The sequence below is a fragment of the Topomyia yanbarensis genome, chromosome 3 (genome assembly GCF_030247195.1).
Source record: "Topomyia yanbarensis strain Yona2022 chromosome 3, ASM3024719v1, whole genome shotgun sequence".
Lineage (NCBI taxonomy): Eukaryota > Metazoa > Arthropoda > Insecta > Diptera > Culicidae > Topomyia > Topomyia yanbarensis.
Window position 1 is genome coordinate 399944613 of NC_080672.1, and position 24770 is coordinate 399969382.

At 37.0% G+C, this 24770-nt stretch overlaps 1 protein-coding gene across 1 annotated transcript in view; it reads right to left on the reverse strand.

Moving 5' to 3' along the window:
- Window positions 1–322: 322 nt before the first annotated feature.
- The window catches only part of LOC131688324 (rap guanine nucleotide exchange factor 4-like), a 491347-nt gene continuing 466899 nt past the window's right edge, over window positions 323–24770 (reverse strand). Inside the window, exon 18 of the mRNA XM_058972527.1 lies at window positions 323–457. Within this exon, the coding sequence (XP_058828510.1) occupies window positions 323–457 (135 nt within the window). The remainder of the gene's footprint in view (window positions 458–24770) is intronic.

Here is a 24770-nt window from a genome sequence, read left to right on the forward strand (position 1 = left end):
TGAGGAATACAAATGGGCTTTGGCATCAAAAGCGAATAATCGGTATACACTCGAAAAGTCCCATTCACCCAGTATATTAGGGATGGGCTGGCGGCCTCTGCCAACACGAAACCGGAGGAGCTATTATTCGTGAAATGAAAATCGCATTACCGCTCTCTCTAAACAGGATCTGTGTCCGACCTGGCGATGAAATTTTCAACGGTTCGATGCAAATTCGAGGCAGAGGACCTCCGGACACGTGCTGTGGCGAAAAATTCACTGGACCGACGTTATCTAGCCCGACTGTGGTCTGGTAATGTGGGAGCCCCGCGTCAGCAATTCCTCATTTGCGGATAGCATTTCGGTCGGACTCGTCACATTCGAATGCATGATGTCCTGCCTGAATGTTAACAATCGGGTCACATTTGACATGCGAATCGTCGTTGCCGCCAAGGCTTGCAGATGAAACAGATGAAAGCTGATGAGAACAAAACAACGGGTACGGCTAACAATCGTGCCAGAAAAAAGATAGATATTGTTGGCTGTGTCACACTAGCGGTAGAATTGAGCATCTCGAATAGACGAAAATTCTATGGAATGGACCTTGTTTCACATAACGGTTTTCGTTCCGAGCTGAAAAATAAATTTTCATTCGAGCGTGCTCGAGAAAGTGCTGGATTATTACGAAGTTCTAGCCAGTGTTGGAATTTGGCCTTATTAAAAAATCAGACTGTACGATAAGGATAATTTTCAGTTCGTAACTGGCGATCTTGCAACACCACGCTACAATGAACCAGGTACAAAGAGCCTGACCGCATAACATAACTCAACAAACATTGCACTTTGCGCTAAAATTCACAGTTTTCTTTAGAAGAAGCAATCGTTACAGATAGGGGAGACCGAGGAGGGTTGAAACAATTTTTCGTTTTTATTAGATAAATCGCCAAAAATGTCATTCGATGCTTATTTTCAACTTTCCTTCTTCTGTTTATGCTTTATCAAATTACGTCAGAATAACTGGTACAAATCAATAACAAAGCATCAATATATTGATTTTTGTAACAGTGTTCTCTTTGTTTCAACTCTCCTCATACCGAGGTTAGTTGAAACAGCAATCAATGTGAGTTGAAACAAGTAAACAATTATTTTAAATATTATCAAAACGTTTTCTAAAGCATCAAATGTTACAATTGTGTAATTTTTATTCCTTCACACTAAGATAATTCCTTAAAATGACATGCATTCTTATCATTATTTTTCACAGTGTATATCTAAGTATAAACTGACACGTGTTTTGAAAATTAATGTTGGATTTTGGTTACAAATGCAGGAATTTCTGAACTGATCTCAACAGTAATAATAGTAAGATACGTTACCTAACCACTAATTAACTATAACTGTAAAATTAAATTTTTTTTCATATATTTAGATATGCATTATTTTCCAACCACTTCCCCTAGTACATTCCGCATTCATCAAAATGCTTTCTATGACCAGTAATACTATTTATGACTACAAATGATACGTGTTTATGAAAACAGATAATTTGGTATCATTATCGGTAGTATCTGTTTTATTTTGAATTATGGTTACTTCGCTCCAAGCTTCAGAAGCTGATAGGAGTACACAATTAGAACAAATGCATATTTCGTGGTTATAAATGACCTAGAACTAATAAATTGAGAATGTTGATCACTGTTATCAATTCAGGAAAGAAGAATCTTGATTAGTATTATTTGTTAAGAAACGGTAATGTGATTATAACATTACCATAAGACTAGAATTTCATCCTCGAGGAGGGTTGAAACAAGGTGCTTCAACTCTCCTAGGTCGAGAATTAAGGCTTGATCCACAATTTACAATTTATACATTGCAAAGATACATACAACTCATTAAATTTAACTGTAAGGCTACATAATAATGATATTTTCATGATAAAACATCACTTAAAATCCGATTTACACAAATTTGAAGAATATAACGAAAAATTACTTTTGCTCATTTTTGTAGTGTGTTTACCGTAAATACTCAACCACTCATTTAACGTAGTTAGCGTGTATTGGTGGATTTGAGGGCACGATATGAATAAAACAAATGCATTATTGTTGAATCCTTAGCGGTACTGTCTCGCTAGTAATGAGCACTGTTTCAGCTCTCTTCTGTTTCAACTCTCCTCGGTTTCCCCTACCGCATGTGGGTGTGTCATCGTTTCAAATTTGCGGAGCATTCACAATATATCCCATAAGAACTCATTCTTGGATGCCCCTTCTACAAAAAAAAATCCAGTCTGGATTGATGAATTGGATATAAATAACAACTATTTGTGTTTACTTAAGAGGAGGTTCTCATTCAAATGACCAAAAAGTAAACAAAATTTGGAGTTTACATAGAAAACATAGAAGGAAACAGTTTTAGGATTCGAGGATATTTTTGTCTTCATTAACAAAATTTTCAATACGAAAAAACAAAATGGTGTCCATGGTGACGTTCTGTCCAAGGTTAAGTACGCGTGTGGTTGAAAGATCGCCAGTTTTTCTGCACTAAGGGGGGCGCACAGTGGCGGGTCTTCAAACAAAAGTCGGACAAAACCTCAAATGTTACTTAATTTGGCTGAAAATCATAATTTAAGCTAATTTTGAGATGCTGAGCTCATTTTTGATGTCAAAAGTCGTAAAATATTAAATGTATTTTTCCATACAGTGTCATTGAACCTTTCTTATAACTATGATCTCGTTTTCATGATAGATTTTCCGTTACTGTTCACCAATGTCAGCAATATCATAAAAAATGAAGAACACTACTTTAAATCCATTATATAACGTGTTGGTTTACTAAAGATTGTCTAACTATTTTACACAAAACACCATGCGCCTCCATATCAGCAACAAACATTCAAAATCTCCTTAAACCGTTTTGCACACCTAGGCGCAGAACGAGACCATGATATTTGAAAAGTAGAGCTTATTTCCCATAGAATGTATACTATGTGACCATTCCGAAATTATTCCGAAATTTGTACAGAATACATTAGTAAAAAAAGTATTTTTGATCTGACCATCTCAAACCTATTTAAATTAAAAAAGTCATAGTTCCAAGCAAATTTATCAAATGTATATTATTCACTAACCAAGCTCTTTCGTTTCTCTACACAATGAAACTAGTAGTGCTAAAATCGGACCAAAATCAAAAGAGCAACATGCATTTGAAGTGAACAGAGCAATGGTGGTTTCGGAAATGAAAATCATTAAAATAGTCTGGACTTTGCTACGTTTAAACTCATGTTAAAAATCGTGTTCTTATCCAATGATCATGAAATTATTAATATACATCATTCAATACATGAGAAATTTAGGAAAAATATAAAATATCAATATTTCAAAAATAAATTTTTGAGCCTCCAGTCACTGTGGGGCGTCTGGTGTGGAGGGCAAAAATTATCGACTTCGTATTTATCCGCTTAATTGTTAGTATTGCACCTCTAGAAAGGTCTCCAGCAATATCGGTGGCCACGCTGAACTTTTTCTTGTTTTAAACAGCCATGCATTCCACACGCATATTTGCTATAACGCACGTAGATTTCAAGCTATCGGTAACATTTTTCGAAAAACTGACAGCGATAAAAGTACAGCGTAAACAATACACTCTATACTAATTCTACTCAAATTTTCAAGAGAAAATACTCAATGGGTCATTTTCTACGGCGTTTTTTCCGTGATGCAATTTGATGTGGGACACCCTTTAACAGCGTTTTTCTCGAAACCGCGTTTTTCAAATTGGCGAACATGATAATTCAAAAACTAATCAACTAATTGACTTGATTTTTTTTATGAGAATGCCCCATATATATGCAGCCTGTCGATGAACCACATAAAATTGAATAAAACATTGTTCTTCCTATTATTTTGAAGAAAAATGAGCGAATTTCACAGTACAATAGGAGATTTTTCGATTTTCCTGAAGTCATTTTCTAAAACTCGAGTTTTTTATAATTTTTGTGGCTCATCGATTAACTACAAGTCTAAGCTTTACAAAACTTATTGAATTTCCCGCATCAGACAATTTTATCAAGAGCTATCGTGTTCGCCGCGGCGCTCCTCGTCTTGGAAATGGTTGGACGTCTACTCTTGGAACGCTCGTATGTGTGGCTCTGTGTGACTGAAAATATTTTTTTTCGTCTACAATGAATGTATAAAGCGATCCTAACATTACAAAAACTCTATTGTTGCCTTACCTTCAAAATCGTAAAACAAACTAACTTTCGTTTTAAGCACTTTACACCAGACGCTTCTCTTAAGAGTTCACTAAAAAATAGTGAATGCAAAGAATTTGTAAATTTTATAGGTCATTCCACCAATAAAAAGGAATTCTTTCGAGAGGTCAAAAGGTGAAGTCTTTAAATTGAACTGTTTTCAAAAGAGATTGTATACAGTTTTGAAAATCGTATTTTTAGAGAAACGCGTTTAAAGTTTTGATGAATTATTCGTGGTAGAATGTCAATATTTTGTAACAATTACGTGGAATTATGAAGTTTGGACATCGCTGATTACGAATTTGAAGTCAGTTTTTCGAGGATCAAAATGACCGATCCAAAATGCCGGATCCTCAGTGAAAACTAAGGGGTATTTTAGCCATAATCAAGTAAAAAAGATTTTGATTTTATGTCTGGCTAAATGTTTTTCAAGCTAAATCCAATAAAGCGAAGGTACTTTTTTCGATATTTTTAAAATCTTGGGGTACGATAGGACAATATATTTGAGGTTAAACAAAACAATGTACATGCCTAGAGAATTTGCAGTATAACTTTAATTTGAGGAGTATGAATACTGCAGACTATTTAAAAATTAATAACGCACGTGGCAAATAATGTGAAAAATCTTGAAACCGCGGAAGGAAATGTCGTTAGCAGAGTGTGGAATTGAAGTTGTGCATTACGGCTCACGGCTTAGCTGTTCGACGATCACGTTTGCGCTTCGGAGTATTTTGTATTCCTTTTCCTCCTCTTTTTCGATCATGTTTTTTTCGATTATATGCTTCAACAACACCTTAAATTATTATATTGTTAACTTACGCGAAATATCTGACGCGCTTTCAATCATGACGAGAACTTTGCTTTCACAGGAGCACGCAATGTTTTGAACGGAACCTAGAATTGTTTAGAGGCTGATCGAATACGTGCGCCATCGTAAACAGATGCAATTGCGTTATTTATGTCCTCTTCACTTCGTTTTGGCATTGTTTGTTTGAAATTACGCACAATTTTCCTGTCAACTGAAATTCTAATTTACGTTATAGTAATGTCCCCAAACAGCTGACCTATCGTACCCCCAAGCGTATGTTTCATGTTGATGCCCGTATTTTTTTATTCAAGAACAAAATTATCGAAAAACCAACCCAAAACTCGTGTTTAGCATTAATTTTTACATAAGAAAAAAATCACTTGACATTTTTTTACATTGATTAAATGTATTGCGCAGAAGACAAAAAAATATTTCGTTGAGACTTGAGCTAAAATCGAAAAAAATATGTTTTCAATCTGGTAAAATTCACGGGAAATAACTTTTTTGGATAATAAACAGTCAGTAATAAAATGTACCAGCGTGTTCTATGGATAAGAACTAGAAAACACGAAGTCGTCTATAGTGAAATATTCTGCTTGTAAATTTTATTCTTCAAAAATTACGAACAAAGATCCCAACGCTTCCAATTAAAGTTATATTGTGGTGAAAATCGTTTGTTTGCGATTGTTACGATACTATATCCTCACTATATATTATACAATCAACTATCATCAGACCCGTAGGGTGCGATTTGCCGTACTGGCTCCCGCCAAGGGCACCAACTTTAGGGAGGCGCTGGAACCTGGATCTGCTTTGTAAAATAAGTGGAATAATGTCAGAATAAATGTGTCATTGGCAAGTATAACTAAATTATTGTCCGAAAATCGAACTGAAAACGAAAGCCAATGTAAATATTAAAGGAGCGCAAAAGTGAGATTCCACTGCTTCAGTGCATCCACATATGAACAAATTGTATCGGTAACCACACCGTCGATCTCAACTTTGTGGGCGGGCATGTAGATGCGATAGTCCTTCCTAAAAATACTTGTCCCAGTAATGTCAATTGCTTGCTTTATACATCTATCTTAGATTATCTGGGCGAGCTTTCTAGATATATGCCAATCGGATGTGGTCCAAAGGAGTTCAAGGTGTATGATTTAAACAAGGAGCCAGAGTCTTCGATGACGAATATTGTTCGCCATTCGAGTAGATGCGGGTTGTATTCTCCAATAAATCGTCTACACGATAAACCGATCTGCAACCGATAACTGTCTCCCACAGATATACTCTGTGCTTCAAACACCGCCATGATGATATTATAAACAAATCTGCAGTGTGCAGTATATTTCAAAATTCGTAAAACTTGTGTGCACTGTTAGTGCTCTAAATTGGACACAGTTGTGCGTGGAAGATCGAGATTGCATGCTTGCTTGTGTGTATCATCGCGAAGGGCTCGAGCATTTTTATGGTAACGTGTTAGAATGCGTGGGCGTTTGTAGCATGTTTGTAATTTCGTGTGTATAAATTCGATTTCATAGCCATGGCAATTCGCATATTAGCATGTGTCCATAAATGATCGCGCGAACCGGCAATCTGGAACTTAATTTTCGGTAAATGATGCTAGATGCTAGAAGAGAGCGAATTTCCCAATCACAAGAGTTCCTGGTTATGTCGTGATGTAAAGTGCATATCAGCAACCTAGGCTGCTAGAATCGAGGGTAGGGACTTCTGGACGTGACCGACTCGTGATTGTGCGAACACGGCTGTTTGTAGGTTTGCGTTTGAGACCGCTTTTATAAGTTTATACGTAATCACCGGGCCGTTTTCATGTTTGCGAGATCACGAGCCTAGAAGTGTGAGATTGATCGCAAGCGATCGAGCGATTGTATGTTAATGTGTTTGATTGCGTGGGCTTTTGTGTGTCGTGTCTGCTAGTGTATATGGTACTTTACTTGTATAAATTCGATAGTATGACCGTGTTATCATTTGCATATTCACGTGGATTTTTGAATATTCGCACTGACCGCGAGTCTGATGTGTAATGTTGTGTGTACGGTGTTAGAAGTGAAGACGTGGACTTAGGGTGCTAGGACCAAGTGTTCCTATTCACAATTGCGTTAAAATGCGCCTTTGTATAATCGCACTCGAGACCGCGTTTATATCATAAGTGAGTTTTAATGTTTGCCAGCTAACGGGCGTAATTTTGCTTGGATGATCGCAATTGCATTTTCGAGATTGTCACCAGGGTTGCATTATCGCGTAGGACTAGGACTAGAGCGTTTGTATATTAACGATGTTGATCACGTGGCGTGTGTCTAGTTATGTAACTGGTTTGTATACCCATGTAACAGCTTGAATGTTCGTGCGAACCGCGAATTTTAATGTGTGCGGCTCAGATCTAGAAGGAAGGAAGTTCCCCCATATCCTTAATGTACCCGACTTTGGCACCCTAGAACTTCTAGCCTATTTGAGTTTTTTTAAGACCAAAATTTAATCTAGCCTGCTAGGATCAAAAATATAAGCTTCCAAACGTGATCGATTCATGTTCGCGTGGGAACGAACGGGCGTTGGTATAGTCGCACTTGGGACGGCGTTTATAAATTCCTAAGTGCAGACAAATCGGCATGTTCGGATTTACGTTTCAACCACATTTTATCAGAATCTGACGTCAACTTAGTGCTAGGACTAAGCTAGCGCCAGATTGATGCTAGCTCCAAAAAACGAAAACACTATTTGTGTTTCTGAGCAAACCCCTATTCATACCGGATGTCCCGCAAAATTGGCTTGATCACCGAGGTGTTTCCATGCATGCGAGATCGCGGGCGTACATCTCGGGCTTACACGATCGTGATTATGCAGACGATCGTGATAACATGGACGCATGCGTGACAATATTTATATTATCGCGACGGACACGAGCGTTTATATTTTAACCTGTTTTATCGCATGGGCGTTCTTATATCGCGTATGGATGTGTATTGCTTAACTTCGCGGGTTTGAATTCGTTTATATAACCGAGTAGTCGCTTTCATTTTTCCGTCCACTTTTGAGTGTTCGCGTGAGCCGACATTCTGATCTATAATTTTTAGTGTATTTTGAATGAGGGAAGAAAGTGAACTCCCTTTTTTCACCGTGATCTACAACTATGGTGCCCTGCGAGTTGTTGTATGGTGTATATAAGTTCCGTGTTTTAGAGTAGGAACTCCTGCACGAGTATGTTTCATGATCGCGCGAAAGAGTGCGTTTGTATGTCAACACATGAGACCATGCTTATAAATCCGTAAGTGCTACCACGTTAACTTAATCGCAAGAACGTTTGTATAATTACGAGATCGTGGGCGTAGTTGTGTTTATGAACGCGTTTGTGACTGAGTTTGAAATATCGCGACAGGTTCGAGCACTTGTATGTGTTCTTTTAACCGTGTGGATATTTGGATCGCTATTCGTTTGGATATTCCTGTGTTATTTTGAGTGTGGCCAAGAAAGGAAATCGCACCACAAAAAAATATCCTCTATGAATTTTATTCTACCTAGTCCAAGTCATCAGAAATGTTAAAAAAATGTTTTTTGCGAACAACTTTATTGAAGTCCAAAAACCTCAATTTATAGAATACTTGAAGTTATAAACCGTTGTGTATGAATGAACCCTTAAAAACCGTGTTTAAGGTTTAACTGAGAAAGCTTGGAAAAACGGTCATCTTGAAAAACGGAAAAAAGCAGTTTTTTTCTGAAACCATTGGAAAAATCTTCATGAAAATCAATCAGCAATACTCTACCAATGATCGGGGCACATAGATTCATTTTCATGAAAATTTTCCCAACGATGTGAGGAAAACTGCTTTTTTCGTTTCCCAAGATAGCCGCTTTTTGAGGCGTACTCACTTGAAACTTAACGCAACATCTTAAATATCGTTTATAAAGCTTCAGCAGGTCCCAGACAGTTATTCATCTTATCGTATCTTTTCAGAAAAGATCATCGGTGTATCTCTTGCGACTTAGTAACTTAACGAAAGTTTAAAATGTTAAAACTTTTGAACGGGCATCCAACTCTAATTGCAATTAGAAGTGTTATCCTACAACCCTATAAAACTCAATAGAGTTGGCTTGTCTCTTGTTGTCTCCTCTATAACTCTACTACAGATGATTTAAAAAAAACTAGTGTTTTTCAAAAAATGTCCAATAACTAAATAACAAAATACTCGAGACAGAAAAAGAACATGCGTTAATGGAAATTGTGTATTTTGACGATTGAAAGAACTTTGTAGAATGCATAAAAATCACAGGAAAGTTAATTGAAAGGATATTTAAAAAAATATTTTTGAGTGTCATCCAAATATAACAAGTTATAACTCATACTTAGTTGTGTTTCGGCTTCGCCTCATCAGAAACCGACACTAACTTATTGTCGGAATAGATTAGCGCCGGCTTGACGCAAATCCCTTAAAACTAAAACACACTTTGTGTTTCAATCGAACGACTGATCAAACGTGATGTTCGAGCAGAAGCTTCAGAATATAGCATAAGTTATAACTTCTAAAATGTTTGAAAAAGATACTTAGTTTGTACAGCAAACAAATTCGCGAAAGCAATCTCAACACCTTTTCCATGGATGTCAGATCTTTTCTACTACCAATAATCTGAACATCTTACTTTTGGGAGGATCAACCACTAAAATGATAGCAGCTAAAACAAAAGACATTGTATTCCAAAACACTATTGACGTAAACTCAGCCATTTTAACGTAATCAACCAATCACTATTTGAAATACGTATTTATTAAAAATTACTTCGAGAATACACAAGTTCAGGCAATGTTGTAGTATAAAAAGTTGCCCATTTTGATGATACAAACCTTTTTACGGACCGCACCCAACTTGTAGGATTGAAAAGCTATATTAATGAATTTGCTTTAATGGAGTCATCCACGAACAACCAGCAATATAGTTTTCAATATTAAAGATGAACAACTTGTTGTCTTCAGCAAAGTTCTTGGCAAAAGTTTTTTCTACAACTTTGCTGAATACATAAGCTTAATATATGTACATGCAAGAAAGTTGTAATGTCCACAAATTCCTCCGGAGACGTCATTATCCCATCAATCCAATCAGCCTGCGTGAGGGTATTTTATGTCTTCGGGAGTTGTATTCTAATATTACCCACTACTTTGTTTTTAATTATCTTATTTAATAAGTATTTGGCCATCTACTATTTCGACCATTATAGGTCCCGGTCTTTGGATCGCACATGTTGCACAATTACACACTTCGAAAGTCACGTAGTGCACTGAACGCACATCGTTTTGAAATTCCGACGAAACCGCCCTAAAGCTTCAGACGGTCGCCTAAATATAGATAATGGCGCGACTACCAGAGGGTTATCCATGCAAGTGATACGACAGTTTGTTAGTCTCGACTCACCAAAACTGATACATTATTGTGAATTCTGTTTCGGTCGGATTTCTCAACCGAATACATAATCAATATTTGTACAAGAAAGACCTTCCAATCAATTCCTGTCACGTTGCTGACCTAAAATTCGTGTTGACACAAAATTTAAACTACCCCAAAACAGAGCATCCAAAGAAAGGTACAAATAAAACACAGATCTCTTGCGATGTTAAACAATCAATTATCCCTTGTTATGTGTCTGAATTGTATTGCCCTCAGAAAAGAAAACCCTTACTAATGAATCCGTTCTGTTGCGTTGCATTGGTTTGCTAGCGACATCATTTCGAGATGTTTACTGACCCTAGATCCCCCATCCTGAAATGCCCCAATTATTGTCAATGAAGTAAACGATCTGCCAAGTCTCTGTCTAATTTTTCTTTTTTTCTCGCACCTTTCCACACAAAAGAAAAAAAACTGAAAAAAACTAATGAACAACAGTCACCTTTCGCCGCCAGCAGGGAGGGGAAAAGAACAACTCCACGGGAAAAGCAGGAAATAAAAATAACTATAAATCCTAATTTTCCTCCTCACTCAAACGCCTCGCCCCTCTCATCGCGAATCCTTTGTTGCTTTAAGCACGGTTGGCTGCGGAAGCAGCAGCGTGGGGGAAAAATCTTCGAATAAAAGCAACAGCTCAAGGAGGGATAAAATAAATTTCACCAAATTGTTTTCATCGCTTTTCCGCCCTTCTACTTTACTGCTCGTAGCGGCAAAAGCTCTCGAGCTACAGATATCCTACGGACAACGAAAGCGCTACTGTGCCAGTCGGGTGATTTGTTGCGAATTCCACCGAGAAGGGAAAGTAACGTTGCGAATCGTAAATGGAGCAGCAAACTGTTGCTCCTCTCTCAACGGGCGAAACGATTCGCGGGGGCTTCGCAACATAAGCGGAAGTAGATTTCTTTTTCCCGCTTACCAGATTCGACGGCGCGGAAGATTCAAGTTAAGAATTTAATGCCCTCCGGTCCCCCTTTCGGGGAGTGGGGTAGCAGGAATTTCCGCCGCACTGGTTGGCACTCGGAGATCCGAGTCACTATTTAGTAGAGAAACGAATGGGCACTTTTCCAGGTGGTAGCCGAAAATGACACCAAAACGATTCGCGAGTGGTGATGTTGGGGTGAAAAGAAAGTACCGAATAAAAATGGCCTTAATGGCTGTATAAAATTTCAGGTAGGGCTTTTAATTGACATAATAACGACACAATTGCTTCCTGCGGCATTAGCATTCCAGCTTGAAGGACGTGAACCATTAGTTGTTGTGAAATGTGCAAATGTACTGACCTGTACATAAAGATAGACTGTGACAGGTAAAATTGGCACTTACAGTTATGTCTGCACCTGGAGTTGATTTTTGTTTGTTTTCCGAGTGGACTATTACATTAAAAATAAATCTGTTCCACTGGTGTTTATTGTTTACAAGTCTTTAATGTATTCGGATTAAGGGAACGCATTTCAGTTGTCTAATTGTTGTGCTGAAATTACTCGTTTTTTGGAGTGTATTTATATCCAACGTGGGTTGTTTGGTTATAGTTTGAAATGGCTCTCTGCCATGGTACGGTGATTACCATCAAAATTTGACTAACATTATGCATGTAAAAATTTGACGCGATGTGTGTACTTTTATTGCACCTCATATTATAAACAGTACAAGCGGACTGTCAAAAATGGACAAATGAAATGATTTTTTAACGTCAGCGAAAAATATTCATTTGAATACCCAAGTAGCATTTATAGTTTTTTAGTATGCTACAAGTGCAATCTAAGTTTTAAGAGGTTCTTTAAGAGTGCCTTAAAACCACAAATGTTACTAGGGTACTTTACGGTAAAGACTTTTCCCCAATGCAAATAATGCATTACATCGTATATTTTGAATTAGAATCATGCCTTTTTTGTAAACCAAATATAGATTTAGCATTATACCAACACAACATAATGCATGATTAACCGTTACGTGTCTGACGTAACAATTCTAATTCATCTCGCTTTAATAGGTACTACAATGATAATTTAACAACAAGTATAGGCGTTTCTAATAGAAAATCATCTCAGGAATTTAATGGTTTATTTCGATTTGAGAAATAATGATTATATAAAAGGTAACCAATAAAATCAATATAACTAAGCTGTTTAACGCAGACTTATTTACATTCAGAGTGCCATCTCTTTATCGGTAAAAGCGTGTTGAAGGATCTCATCTAGTATAACTGACGTAGAATTTTATCAAGTTTTAAAAAATCATAGTGCCATCTTGCGTCGTTTTGCGCCAAAGGTTGATATTTAAACATTTGTTAAATTAGTTTTTTTTTGTAGAAACGCGTGGTATTTTTAATTTCATGAAGGTTTGCATTATTATTCAGCGGTGGATTTCTTTTTCTGAACGCTGCTTGTAAATTCAGGGTTTGGGGCGATTTCCTTGATACAAATATAAGTATGCCTTAACCGTCTTGCAACTATGACTCGTGTTTCTACATTTTCACAGTTATCTGCAGTATAGAAAAATTCAAATAAATAGAAGCCAACGAGGCAAACTAACTGCAACTATTATTATATCTTTCCATGAATCCTATCTCTTTGGTAGGTATTGGTCATTAGCTTTACTGGGACCGATGTAAGGTAAACACGTGAGTGTGGGAAGTGTTCTTTTTTACCCGATTTTTAGTTATTAGCCAGTAACGCAACATTTATTTTCAAGTGCAAACTCCCTATTGAATCTATCACAATCAACAATCAAATTCAAAATCTCCCTCAATAATTCACTTCCAAGTTGACGAGAGCTTCATGCAAAAACGCTCACGCCTCTATTTCAAAGCATACACATACAGTGCAAATTATGCTCAGGATATTTTCGTACGTAAAACCATGTCATGTAAACCCGCAAGGATAGATATTCATATCATCATTGGAATTGAAAATCGATGGAAAAGTATTGAGCGACTTATCTGCAGTATGCATCGTATGAGCAACTGTAAATAGAGCATAGTAGGGCATGATTTGAGATCTTCATCAAAATCAAATAAACCTGTCATTTTTAATAGCTTTGGCGACAACTAATAATAAACCAATAAACAAAAATTTAAGGTATTCTTTTATAACTATTCTAAACGCATACGTTCATAAATTAGTACATGAGCATTATCTCTTAAAGAGCTATGAAGGAATGATTTTTTCTACGATGGTATTCAGATTGGACTGAAGATCTACAAACAAATATATAAAATTACATCATTATTTATTCTCCACACCCAAAACAATTTCCCAATGCAAAAAAGGCATTACATCCTTTCGTGCATATTCCGAATTAGAATCATGCCTTCTTCGCATTGTAGACCAAGCATAGCTACGGCATTATACCAACACAGCTTGATTCATGATGAAATAAATTGATTGAGAATACACGCTACCATATTATCTGCCCGCATGTAAATGTATTAGTTGGTTTTGCTTGCTGAGTCTGCCAAAAAAGCGGTGTATTCTATACATGAATTCCTCTGTGGTGTATGTAAGAACTTGTCTTCATACACAGTTACGCTTTTTTGTCTGCGAACAGCGCAATTCCAACCACACTAAACGCGTTAACAGTTTACATTCACGAGAGTGTGTGATATACGCGTTATTTTTCCCTAGCGAATGGCTTTTGCCGTAAAATCATCGCTCTCTCATTTTATGCTTCAGAGAAGAGTGGAAGAAAATGATTTGTGCTCAGATTGATTTGCAATGATCGTTGACCAGGGCGATGATGTGCGCTCAAGAGGATGACATGGCGTAGACAACATAAAAAAAAACTTTGTAACAAAATTAACGAAATTTGTCTAAATACAAACGAGAAGCACTTTAGTTTCGATCAAATAAGAGACCCCCATTGATCGGTTGAAAAACGATGTTACCTATTGAGTTCTACAAGATAACGACACGAATGAACTTATGATGAATGAAGTTCATGTTTGACAATTCTCGGTGGTTTGTTTACTTTGTCAATAGCGTGAGAGCGAGTGCAACGGGTGCTCATCTGTTACATTTGAACTCATGTAACTCCCATGTAAACAAACCACCGAGAATTGTCAAACAATGTTCATCCGGCTCGTTTTGTGGGGTTATGTCGGTTAGTGTAAAACCTAATTGTCAAACTCTGTATGTAGAGATAGGGATGCCAGTTACTTGTGTGCGCTGGATTCGCATGTTAGGGAAATAATACAAACTGAAATGAGTAACTGCCACTGCTGCTCAAAAGTGCAAAACCATGTCATCACTGCCCTTATAGTTTATGATACTTTAAACTTAAATACTTTTACTGCGAAATACTGATATGATATCACCTGAAATACTGAAATACTGTTGATATGAGGAATGCCTGAAATGATTGGCGGACGGCTTCTATCAGACAAATGTTGAAATTTGTTAGCCCAATGTTATAGGTAACTTTCTCCTGCGTATAGTGCGCTTAAAAAACCATTAATCATTATTAACATTTATGAACCTATCTAGTGGCTACAACTCGCATATCGCTGGTAAATTTAGGGTCAAGAGAACGCCGAAAGCTCAACGTAAAATCAACACATAATCATCACCCACACCCCATCAGTTTGATGATGCTATAAACTGTTCTCTCCAATATGCAGCATGTGATTAGTAGAAAGGCGAAATGGAAACAGGTCCTTGAGCGTGTATTAGTATTTTCAGAGCGCACATGTATTAGAGTGGAGTTGTCCTTTACATGTGTATTAGTGCGGAGTCATTTCAATACTAATACTCCGATATCGTTAAATTCACTAATATATTCCCAACTATGGGTTTGTGTAAGTTTCTGTGGTGCAATCGCTATTTAATGCATTTTTGTCCCGGGCCAATATCGCTTTCTATGTATTATACCAGTTACAATGCAAAATTGTAATTCATACGGTTCGCGTTTTGGGTGCAGATTTCGATAAATTGGAACCACCCTAGCTAACTCGTTACTAAGGACTACCCTAAGGAATCAAAATGTTTCTGTTCACTTACGAAGTATCTGTTTTGAGAAGTTAATAAAATTCACTTTTGCGAAATTAAAAAAAAAAAAACTTTTAGTGCCACCGTAGGCTGTCTAATTTTCATTTTAGCATCCTAATCTAATCAAAATCGGGTTCAGCGCACCAAAATTACCCTTAGATGATATTTTCAGGCATTTTAAACTACTTTTGAGGTTTTGTCCAGCTTTTGTGTGGAGTAGATCCACTGTGCACTGGTTGGCGATTGGGTCGGCCAGCAGCGATTGACTTGAATGCAAACTTGGATGCAATGGTGACTCACACGCAGAAGAATCAGGCCTTTTTGAATCAACAAAACGTTTAGTTGAATCTAAAACGTGGCGAATGACTTTCAAACAAACGTTTTTCGAAAGCATGTTTTTGATTTAGTTCAACAAATACTTCTGTTTACAAAGAAAAAAAAATAGTTAAAATGGAAACCTTGTTGAATCAAAACAAAATTTGTTAGATCTAACTAATCCTCTTGTTAAAAACTAACAGAATCTGTTTAATTACAACTAAATTTGAGTTGTTCTCTCCTTTGGATAATACAAAACATTTGTTTTTGTTTCTTCGAACTTGTTTGTTCGGTTAAACTTATCATGATTTTGTTGTTTCAAACGAAATATTTGTTGAAACTATTGAAAAGCCAACAAATGAATTTGTTCGTAATTTCAAGCAACAGCATTGATTGAATCAAACCTGAATCTTGTTTATCACTATATCAAATGGGAAAATTTTTATTGTAAAAAAAATTGTAAAAACCAAAATTTGTTTATTTTTACAAAAAAAATCTGTGTGCACGCATTCGAACCTGTATGTGATGGTGATTTTTAACGTATTTTCATTCTAATATTTACACAGGTTTTTCGGGAATGTTTTTTCTAGCTTATATTCTCTGTGGTTTTCTTTATCACAAAAAGACCGAAGGATTCTAATGAAGTAGATGCTTCAGCCGACTCAGTAGCTTTTTAAATTTTTCGCCATGATTTGGTCACAGCATTCATGGATTGGCCTCTGCCTAGTGCATAAAAGCAAGGCCGGCGAAACACTTTTTTCCCGAGTGGGTAGTAAGATTCGGAGTGATTTCTACTCGTAATGACGAAGATTCTGTACACCATGTCTGAACTGTAAGTGGAAGTGAAAATGAAAATTTCCGAATAATACCTGGTGGATATTTGGAAAGACCCTTTGTTAACGGGCTGTGTGACCGACGGCGCAGCGAAAAAGTGTTTGTTGATTACTGATACCACAAATGTTTCACCGCTAAGTACCAATTACTCTATTGTTTTAAATTTCGTAGCATTAATTTTCTGTTTCCTCCGATAAAACCTTCTTTGCGTGGGTACTGAAGCCCGCATGATAGTGGTGACTAATGGGAAGGTATCTCCGACAACAGACAGCCCCTCTGGCTCAACGGAGGTCGATTTGAATATTTATCCGATCGCAAAATAATGCCGATAAATCTCCTTTTCGATATAAATTATATTCATCTAATACAACAGGCCCCTGGAAGGATTACTTCTGACCCGAATATAACCCATTTAACATCATCGATATATCGTGTAAACTAAATAAACAACACTCAGCCGTGTACGAATATTTTGTCTACGTACCCGTCTGGGAAGTATAGATTGATGGTGCAGTCTGCAACAGGAACCTTAATTGCGAAATATGGTGTTGGCTCCTTCCAAAACCCATTGCTTCAGACAGTGAATATTCTGGTCTGCAAATAATGCGTTCAGCATAAATCGAGGAGTATGAGAACATATTTTCAATCATCATGACGAGCCTTTCGTCGGATCTACTCTTCCAAATTTTGCTCTTTTGAACGGGCTCGTCTACATGTTCGCTTTTTTGTGCCTCAAGGCATGCCGTTATTGCGAACTATTGGGCCATACAGCTACCCAATGTAGAAACGTAGAAACCATGACTAATTTCTACTCTCCCGTGTACACTAAATAACGGGAGTCTGACAATCCCATTGAGGGAATATGTTCTAATGTGCCTATAAATTTCCGAAAAAAAAAGAAAAATCATTTCCTCTCCTAAACTGCTCCGTAAAGTCCTGAGAGTGTGCTTTGATGGGTGCTATTGCAAAACCGAAATGAGTGGCTCCTCATCTCGGAAACTAACAGGAATTTTCTTCATGAGACATCGAAAACCCCAAGTTTCCCAATATTTCACTCCCATGATTTTCCTAGGTTTAACACGAAATATTTGGTTAACTTCCGACGTAGATCTTCTACAACTTTGCATTATTCCAAGCCAAATTAATCCTCGGTACCAGAAATTGAAGTTGTCAAGTCCGAATCAAAGGCAGATATTGTTCCCCATATACATCGCACCTCAGCAGGTTCAAGAAGACTTTAACTCCCACGGTATGCCATAGGGTTGTCTTCACGTTGATTTATCTTACTGCATGATATTCGCGACAATTTCAATATGATCATGACTACTCCAACACCGCGGCCAAGCGTGTTGGATTTATCATTGTAATCGACCTCAATTAGTGTTCCTATTCATTGGAACAGCTACGCGTCTACTATATCCGAAACAATCGAATCAAAACAAGAAATTCCCCCGGTGAAAGCATACAAGGTTTTAACTGGCTTGATTATCGACACTGCGATAAAAGGTCAGACGAAACGAGATCCTGCGCAAACAGTAGTGGACGGTCTCCCACTTCGTGATGGGTAGAGAGCACTCCGAACTGTACGCGAAAAGGCCCTATAAGGACTTTTTGAAAGTCGGATCGCCCAATTTTTTTCGAATATATGCAACGTTTGAAACACAAATGAAAAACTTGATGAATGCTAAAAACGCGGTTATTGGCACCGGTTTGTCGTCGGATTAACGAGAAAAATAATGTTTCATCTGGTGGCTAGGTTCAACGTTGTGTATTCTACTCAACCGTTGATCGGAATACACGGAACCAATAATCTTTTTTTCGGCGCTAACAGCATTCCATATAGATCTACACTCAAACAATTGATGTTTCGCGATGAAATGATAATACGTTATTTAAACGAAACGATAGCACAAATTTATCTGACAGCAAAGATGCTCGCGCTAAGCATGTGCGCATGTCACCGTAGTGTTCGTTAGATGATGACAGCTATGCACCGCTTCTATGCTAATTATTATGACAGTAGTAGTGAGAGTGATCATAAAAGAGGCTGTGCTGCATACATTCTCCCCATAAAACTGATGGTTTTATATTTACCCATCAACGACCATGATCACATCGTTACAGTTCTAAGGATGCTCTCCATTCGATGGAGCATGAAAGGAACTCGTGGCATTTCCTGGGGAAAACATGGGAGTTGCTTAGTTCTTTATCTGAAAAATCATATCAGATTGCCATAGTTTGAATTCTTTTGCATTGCTCCATTCCGGGTAATGAGAAAGCGGACACTTAGATTAGAATGGTAATGAGAAAAGGCGACCAGATAGGGATTAGAAGGTAATATTCATGGAAGATCGCGTAGCTTCAAAGAGTCTTTCAGTATTTCTTATCAGAGGACGCTCGTAAATTGGCAAATTTCGTGGAACAATGGAAGTTTAGGAGTGTCAAAGGCACGAACAAGTCTTGGTTCAAGGCAGTGGCGTAGCCAGAAATTTGGTTTGGAGGGGGTTTTGATGAAAATCGCAAATTTTTTGAAAAAATGCTAAAATTTAATATGAGTTTGATAAATTATTGAAAACTCAAAAACATAAGTAGTCTAACAGATGTCATTCCAGTCTATAAACAAGAAGGATCAACATGGAACAGTTTTCAAACCTCTATAGATTATTTCCTTGTATAATATGTCAATGAAGTCAAAAATTGCGATCTTTTAAAGTGGGATAAATGATCTAAAAAAATTTCAACGTTCAAGATCACCTAATATAATAATCCTTGACTTTGAAGGTTTGACAACTTCGGGAAGTTATCAACATAAAACAGCGCCTGCTTTGATATAGAAATTTTAGTGATTAACTCTCATAGAGGTAATTATGGTGAATTAATTTTTCAAAAATATTAAGAGACATGGTGCCTTCAGCAAAGTTTTTGATAATGTCATTTCAAACAATTTTGTTGAAAATATGAAGGCTACATGAATTCAACATATAGGGATTTAAATGGACTGGGCCTGCTATATTTCTTCTTAGTGAAGAAAAATTTAGGTGAAAACTATTTTTTTCTGCGCTACGGATAAAATTGTTTGAAACAATCATTGCGAGTTGAGAACACAAAACCTATAACTAAATTATGGATGGATGGAACTGAAACTTGCGTTTCGACTTCATCTCATCAGAATCCGACACTAACTTGGTGGGCGGACTAAGCTAGCGCCGAATTGATGCTAACTCCTGAAAATGGAATCACTCTTTGGGTTTTTGAGTCCTTTTAATATCTGGGAATTATTTGTTTTAAATCCAGTTCCCTTATTTTTTTTTGTAAGCTTCAAAGGCACCTTGAACGCAATGTGAGTTTATTATTTAATTACCGCAGAAGAGATTTATCAAATACAGTAATTTCAGAATAGCTTGTGTAAAGGTTTTCTACTACTATATTTCGATACTCTGAATATGTGGGATATTTATGTCTTTGACAAAGTTGTTAGAAATAGCACTTTCGAAAACTTTACTGGAGACATTAAGTCTCGACCCAAATTTGGCTGAAGACTAATTCATGTCTATAATTACTTCTAGGAGGATTAACCGTCAAAATTATTCTATCAGAAGATGAACAGATTTACGTTTTGAAATTCTTCAATGTTACTTAACATCGAAATTTGGCAGTTTCGAATGAATGTGATCGTGACCGTTAAAAATTTATCGAGCATTAATTTTACTTTTCTTCATTAGTCAACCTCACAACTTGCAGTACTAGTACGTAGCACACAAAATTTTAGTACGCCATTCATTGCATCCTGCTAAGAGGCTATTCATATAGTTGATAATATAACAAAAACCCAATGCTCGTAAAACCGATCCTCACCTGCTAGAGACAAAATTACATCAGCTTTCAACTAGTTTCTGAAATGTTATTCTTGTTGTTAACCATATTGAATTGTTGTCTAAACTCTACACAATCTAAAAAAATACATTTTCAGCAAATGTTGAAATGTATGTAAGTTTTCGGTAAACAAGCTTATGTTTTATATGCAATCAACCTATTCAAATTTAGATTCCCATTCGAAAAATTGTCTCTAATCCATATTTTGAAGCATCTTTCCAAAAATGAGCTCATAATAATTCAGATAGTTATTTTATTTTACATTGACGTAATTTGACAACTATGGGATTTTGGCTAAGAGATAAGTTACAAGATCCCCTTCCCACAATTTTCCATAAGTTCTCATGACGCTTTAAACACAGTTCTCAATGTAGTGATCAGAGAATATTTTTCCAAAAATATTTTGTGGAATATTAAATTAAATTCGTCAGCATCAATTTTTTTTTTCATTCCAATTAATTTTGGTTTGGGGGGGGGGTGTAACCCCCAAAGCCCCCCCCCTGGCTACGCCACTGAGTTCAAGGGGATGGATAAGGTATGTGACTTCATTCGGAGCTATCCTAACATTGTTGTCCGACCTCTCTTCATATTCCCTGATACGGTCTCTGCTACTCTGATGTTGAAATCAGATCCTCTTGTGTATATATTTTTGTTTCTTCTTGTTTCAATTGTTAATCAAATTCATAGTTCGTGCTGTAAAAAACATTGTTTATCTTGTCTTTGAAAATATTTCTAACTGCATCCTTTAGTCTGAATAAAAATGCACTAATATTTTTTCTGCATATCTATCTGAATTCCTTGTTTTGAGATGTAGATGTGTCAAAATATATTCCCCTTAGTACTACTAAAAATAATTTTTAATTTTAAACAAATCCTAATATTTATACCATATTGTCGAGAAATTTAAATTGTATGCTAAAAAAATTTGCACCTTAATAAAAAAAAATGAAATTATTGGGCATCGAGAAGTTCAGACGCATGCATTTTGTGCGCAAGACAAATATGCGGTTAATTTCAGGTTTTAGTTTGTTCCAAACTTTCGAGTGGATATTTCCCCTCTCTGTTGTTTTCGAGTGGGTAGTACTACCCATATTACCCACGGTATCCGCCGGCCCTGCATACGAGTTATATTCAAGGCTTTTAGCCATTACTCGTCGGATTGAGAATACCGAACAGCCAATTTCACGTGCCATAGATCTCATTGACCTAACTGAATGATTTTCAATCAGTTTTCAATTTTTTGATCCGGTTCCGCCAAGCCGTATTAGAACAGCACTTATACTGTTCCGAGTAGGCCTGTACGATGGTTTATCACTTTCCCAAGCCATTTTTAATAAAACACTATTATTTCTGACACATTTACCGACCGAACTATCTTCTTTACACTTGCATTTGCGCAATAATACGAAAACTTGTTTGTTTACATCTGACAGAATAAGATATGAAGTGCTATTAAATATATCTGAATGATGTCCGCAAGTATGATAAATTACTATTTGAAGCTTACTGCGCAAATTCGTCACGCAGCTTGTATATCTCTCTTTCTAAAAAGCTAATGTTGACACTAATTTGGTGAAATGGGGAACTATATTTTTTAGTGAAAAGATGACTCATCCTATGGACTAAAATTCTTTCAAGCATAGTATTCAACGAAAGGCAACCATTATTTGGATGCGATTAACGACTCAGCAATATGCGTAATTAGGCCACATGCAATACTGACTCAGGCCTGACTTCGTTAAAAGTTTAGGAACTTCTGCGAACAAAGCTAGACTGATTTGCGACCTTCGACAAAATTGTAGGGTATAAAATTATTTTTCCTATTCTCACGTGCAATGATAATTTGACGTATGCAGTTGCGTTGCGTTGCGTTGCGTTGCGAAGCACGGTGCTATTCGTAGATTGCATACTAACGATTATCATGTTGCCTATAGGTAGTTCAACTCATCTTGCTTGTGAGATAAATGATCGGGAATGAACTTTATCTCTTATGAGTTCAGTAAACCAATAGCATGAGAATCGTTATTGCCGGCCACGACCATCTTCACCGATACTTAGGATAGGGTAGGAAATGTTGATGTAATACCTACTTAAGGAAGGCCCCCGACTCAGCGACGCTTCCATAGGTATTACGGAGTTGGATTGAAGGACAGGTACAGGTCTAGGATTCGCCACAAGCAGGCAATGCGACCACAAAATGAATTTGTTTTATGCGGTGGGATGGTTAATCTCCGAGTACACGTATACTCAGAGCAAAAAGATATTTAGTTATGATTTTTCTTGTATTTAAACTCTGGATAGCCGGCCATCGAGAGTGATTTAGTTTTTCCCCAAACCACAGCAATTTGAACTCCAAACAGCCGGCCGTAGGAGTATTGCTAAAAGCGCGAGCTAGTCTGATATCAATATTCGTTTGAGAATTGTTTAGTAGGAACAAAACTCAAGAGTATTTTTAATATGCACTTTCATTGCTGTTTCTCTACTAACGATTGAATAAAATGCCAACTCTTATGCGATCAATGTTTGCGCGAATTATTATGCTGACTGAACTACACCTTGAGCGGTACAAAACAAGCACTACCCAAGTACCCAAAACAAACCGAGTTTGTACGTCGGACATACAATCAACTACGCACGCATATAGTTTTTACGCTAAAAGATTTTTTTAATTTTTTTTTTCGTGTCATGACAGCGTTTTTGCACATAACATGTTAATCTTCTAGATTTGGGGTTATATGCACTTGTTTCCGCGCGCGATTCAGGTGTTTATTGCAATTCGACGGTCTGACACATATCTTGGTAAGAGAAATAAATCTCAGCTTCAGATGCCTACGGCGGAATATGGCCAAAATTCGACAAAAAAGAAAAAAAAAATATCTACAAAGCATATGTTATGTGGCGTCATACTCGATTCATACAACTCCGATCGAAGTAAAATTCAAATTTGCCCAGTCATATCTGAGAAAAGTGAGTGACATTATTTCTTACAATTGAACACCGCATCATCTTTAATAGAAACCCTGTGCATATAACTGTCGGCGTGTAGAAATGGGAGTATATAACAAAGGTCGTCGAATTCTCGCCAGACGCTGTAAACAATGATAATTTGACGTATGCAGTGTCGCCTACAAACTAATAAGTTTCCTTATTATAAATATTTAAATTACATACCAATTTAAAGAACGTTGGTCCCGTAGCCAGACTAGTCCGCTTTGGATCCAAATTAGAGCTGACACTCCTGCTGCGGCTAAGATCAGGGGTAGATCGATTCAATTTTCGAAGATACATTTTTTCTGAATTCCGCATATCAGTTTCATTCTCTTCGAAATGGAAAGATGTTTTTCCCTGTGAACTTCACTGCATGTCTCAAGGTATGAAATTAACCTTCTAACTACTAAATTGCCGACAGTTAATTTTAAGTGAGTTAATAATGTATTGTATAATTCAACCAGCCCGGCCTTATCTGAATTGGTTAGACACTTTTGGCAAGATTACTGACCGAAGAAATTTCTTCAACAACTGAAAATCAATTACAAAGTCCATCCATAAATGAAAATCATGAATAATTCATCTTGGAACGATTCTTGAACAGCCTGCGAAGCTCATCATTCATACACTTCTCGGAACGTAGGACGATTCCTCCAGCGAACAATCTCCATACCTAGCGGATGTTCCACTCGACAGCCAAGTAGGGTGTGAAATCTGCGAAATCATTCGGACGAACACCCCAAATCTAATAACATTGGAATTCAGCGAACGCATAAATTTCTTTGCCTGCTCCGATTTGCATATTTTGTACATAATTTTCATGAACAGGTCTGCAGTGCAGTTCAGAAGGTAATGTGCAGGTCTTTGAAACCAGTTTGAACTGCAGTCAGGCAGGATTCTAAGTGTTCAGTAGAATCTAAGACACTAACTCTGCAAATTGTCCCGTACACTAATAATAATCTGTTGCGAAGTGGATATTTAGGACCAAGTGCTGTAACGAAATATAATACCTGTCATTACTTTTGCTTTTTATATAATTTTCAGCGTTTCTTTTGCACTTTCGGTGAAAAATGAACTACAGATTTACGGGCATAAGTAAGTTACCATACAAAGTAAAACAGCCGGCATATCTTCCTCTTCCTACTCTTCGAACGATTTCATAAAATTTTTGGACCAGCAGACAACTCGCAATCAACTAAGACAGGTCACCTGTCCCCATTCGTTTTGACACCCGTCCCTCCTAGTCCTTTCGATGGGTTGGGATTCTTAAAACCACTCCAGACTGTATCGATTTT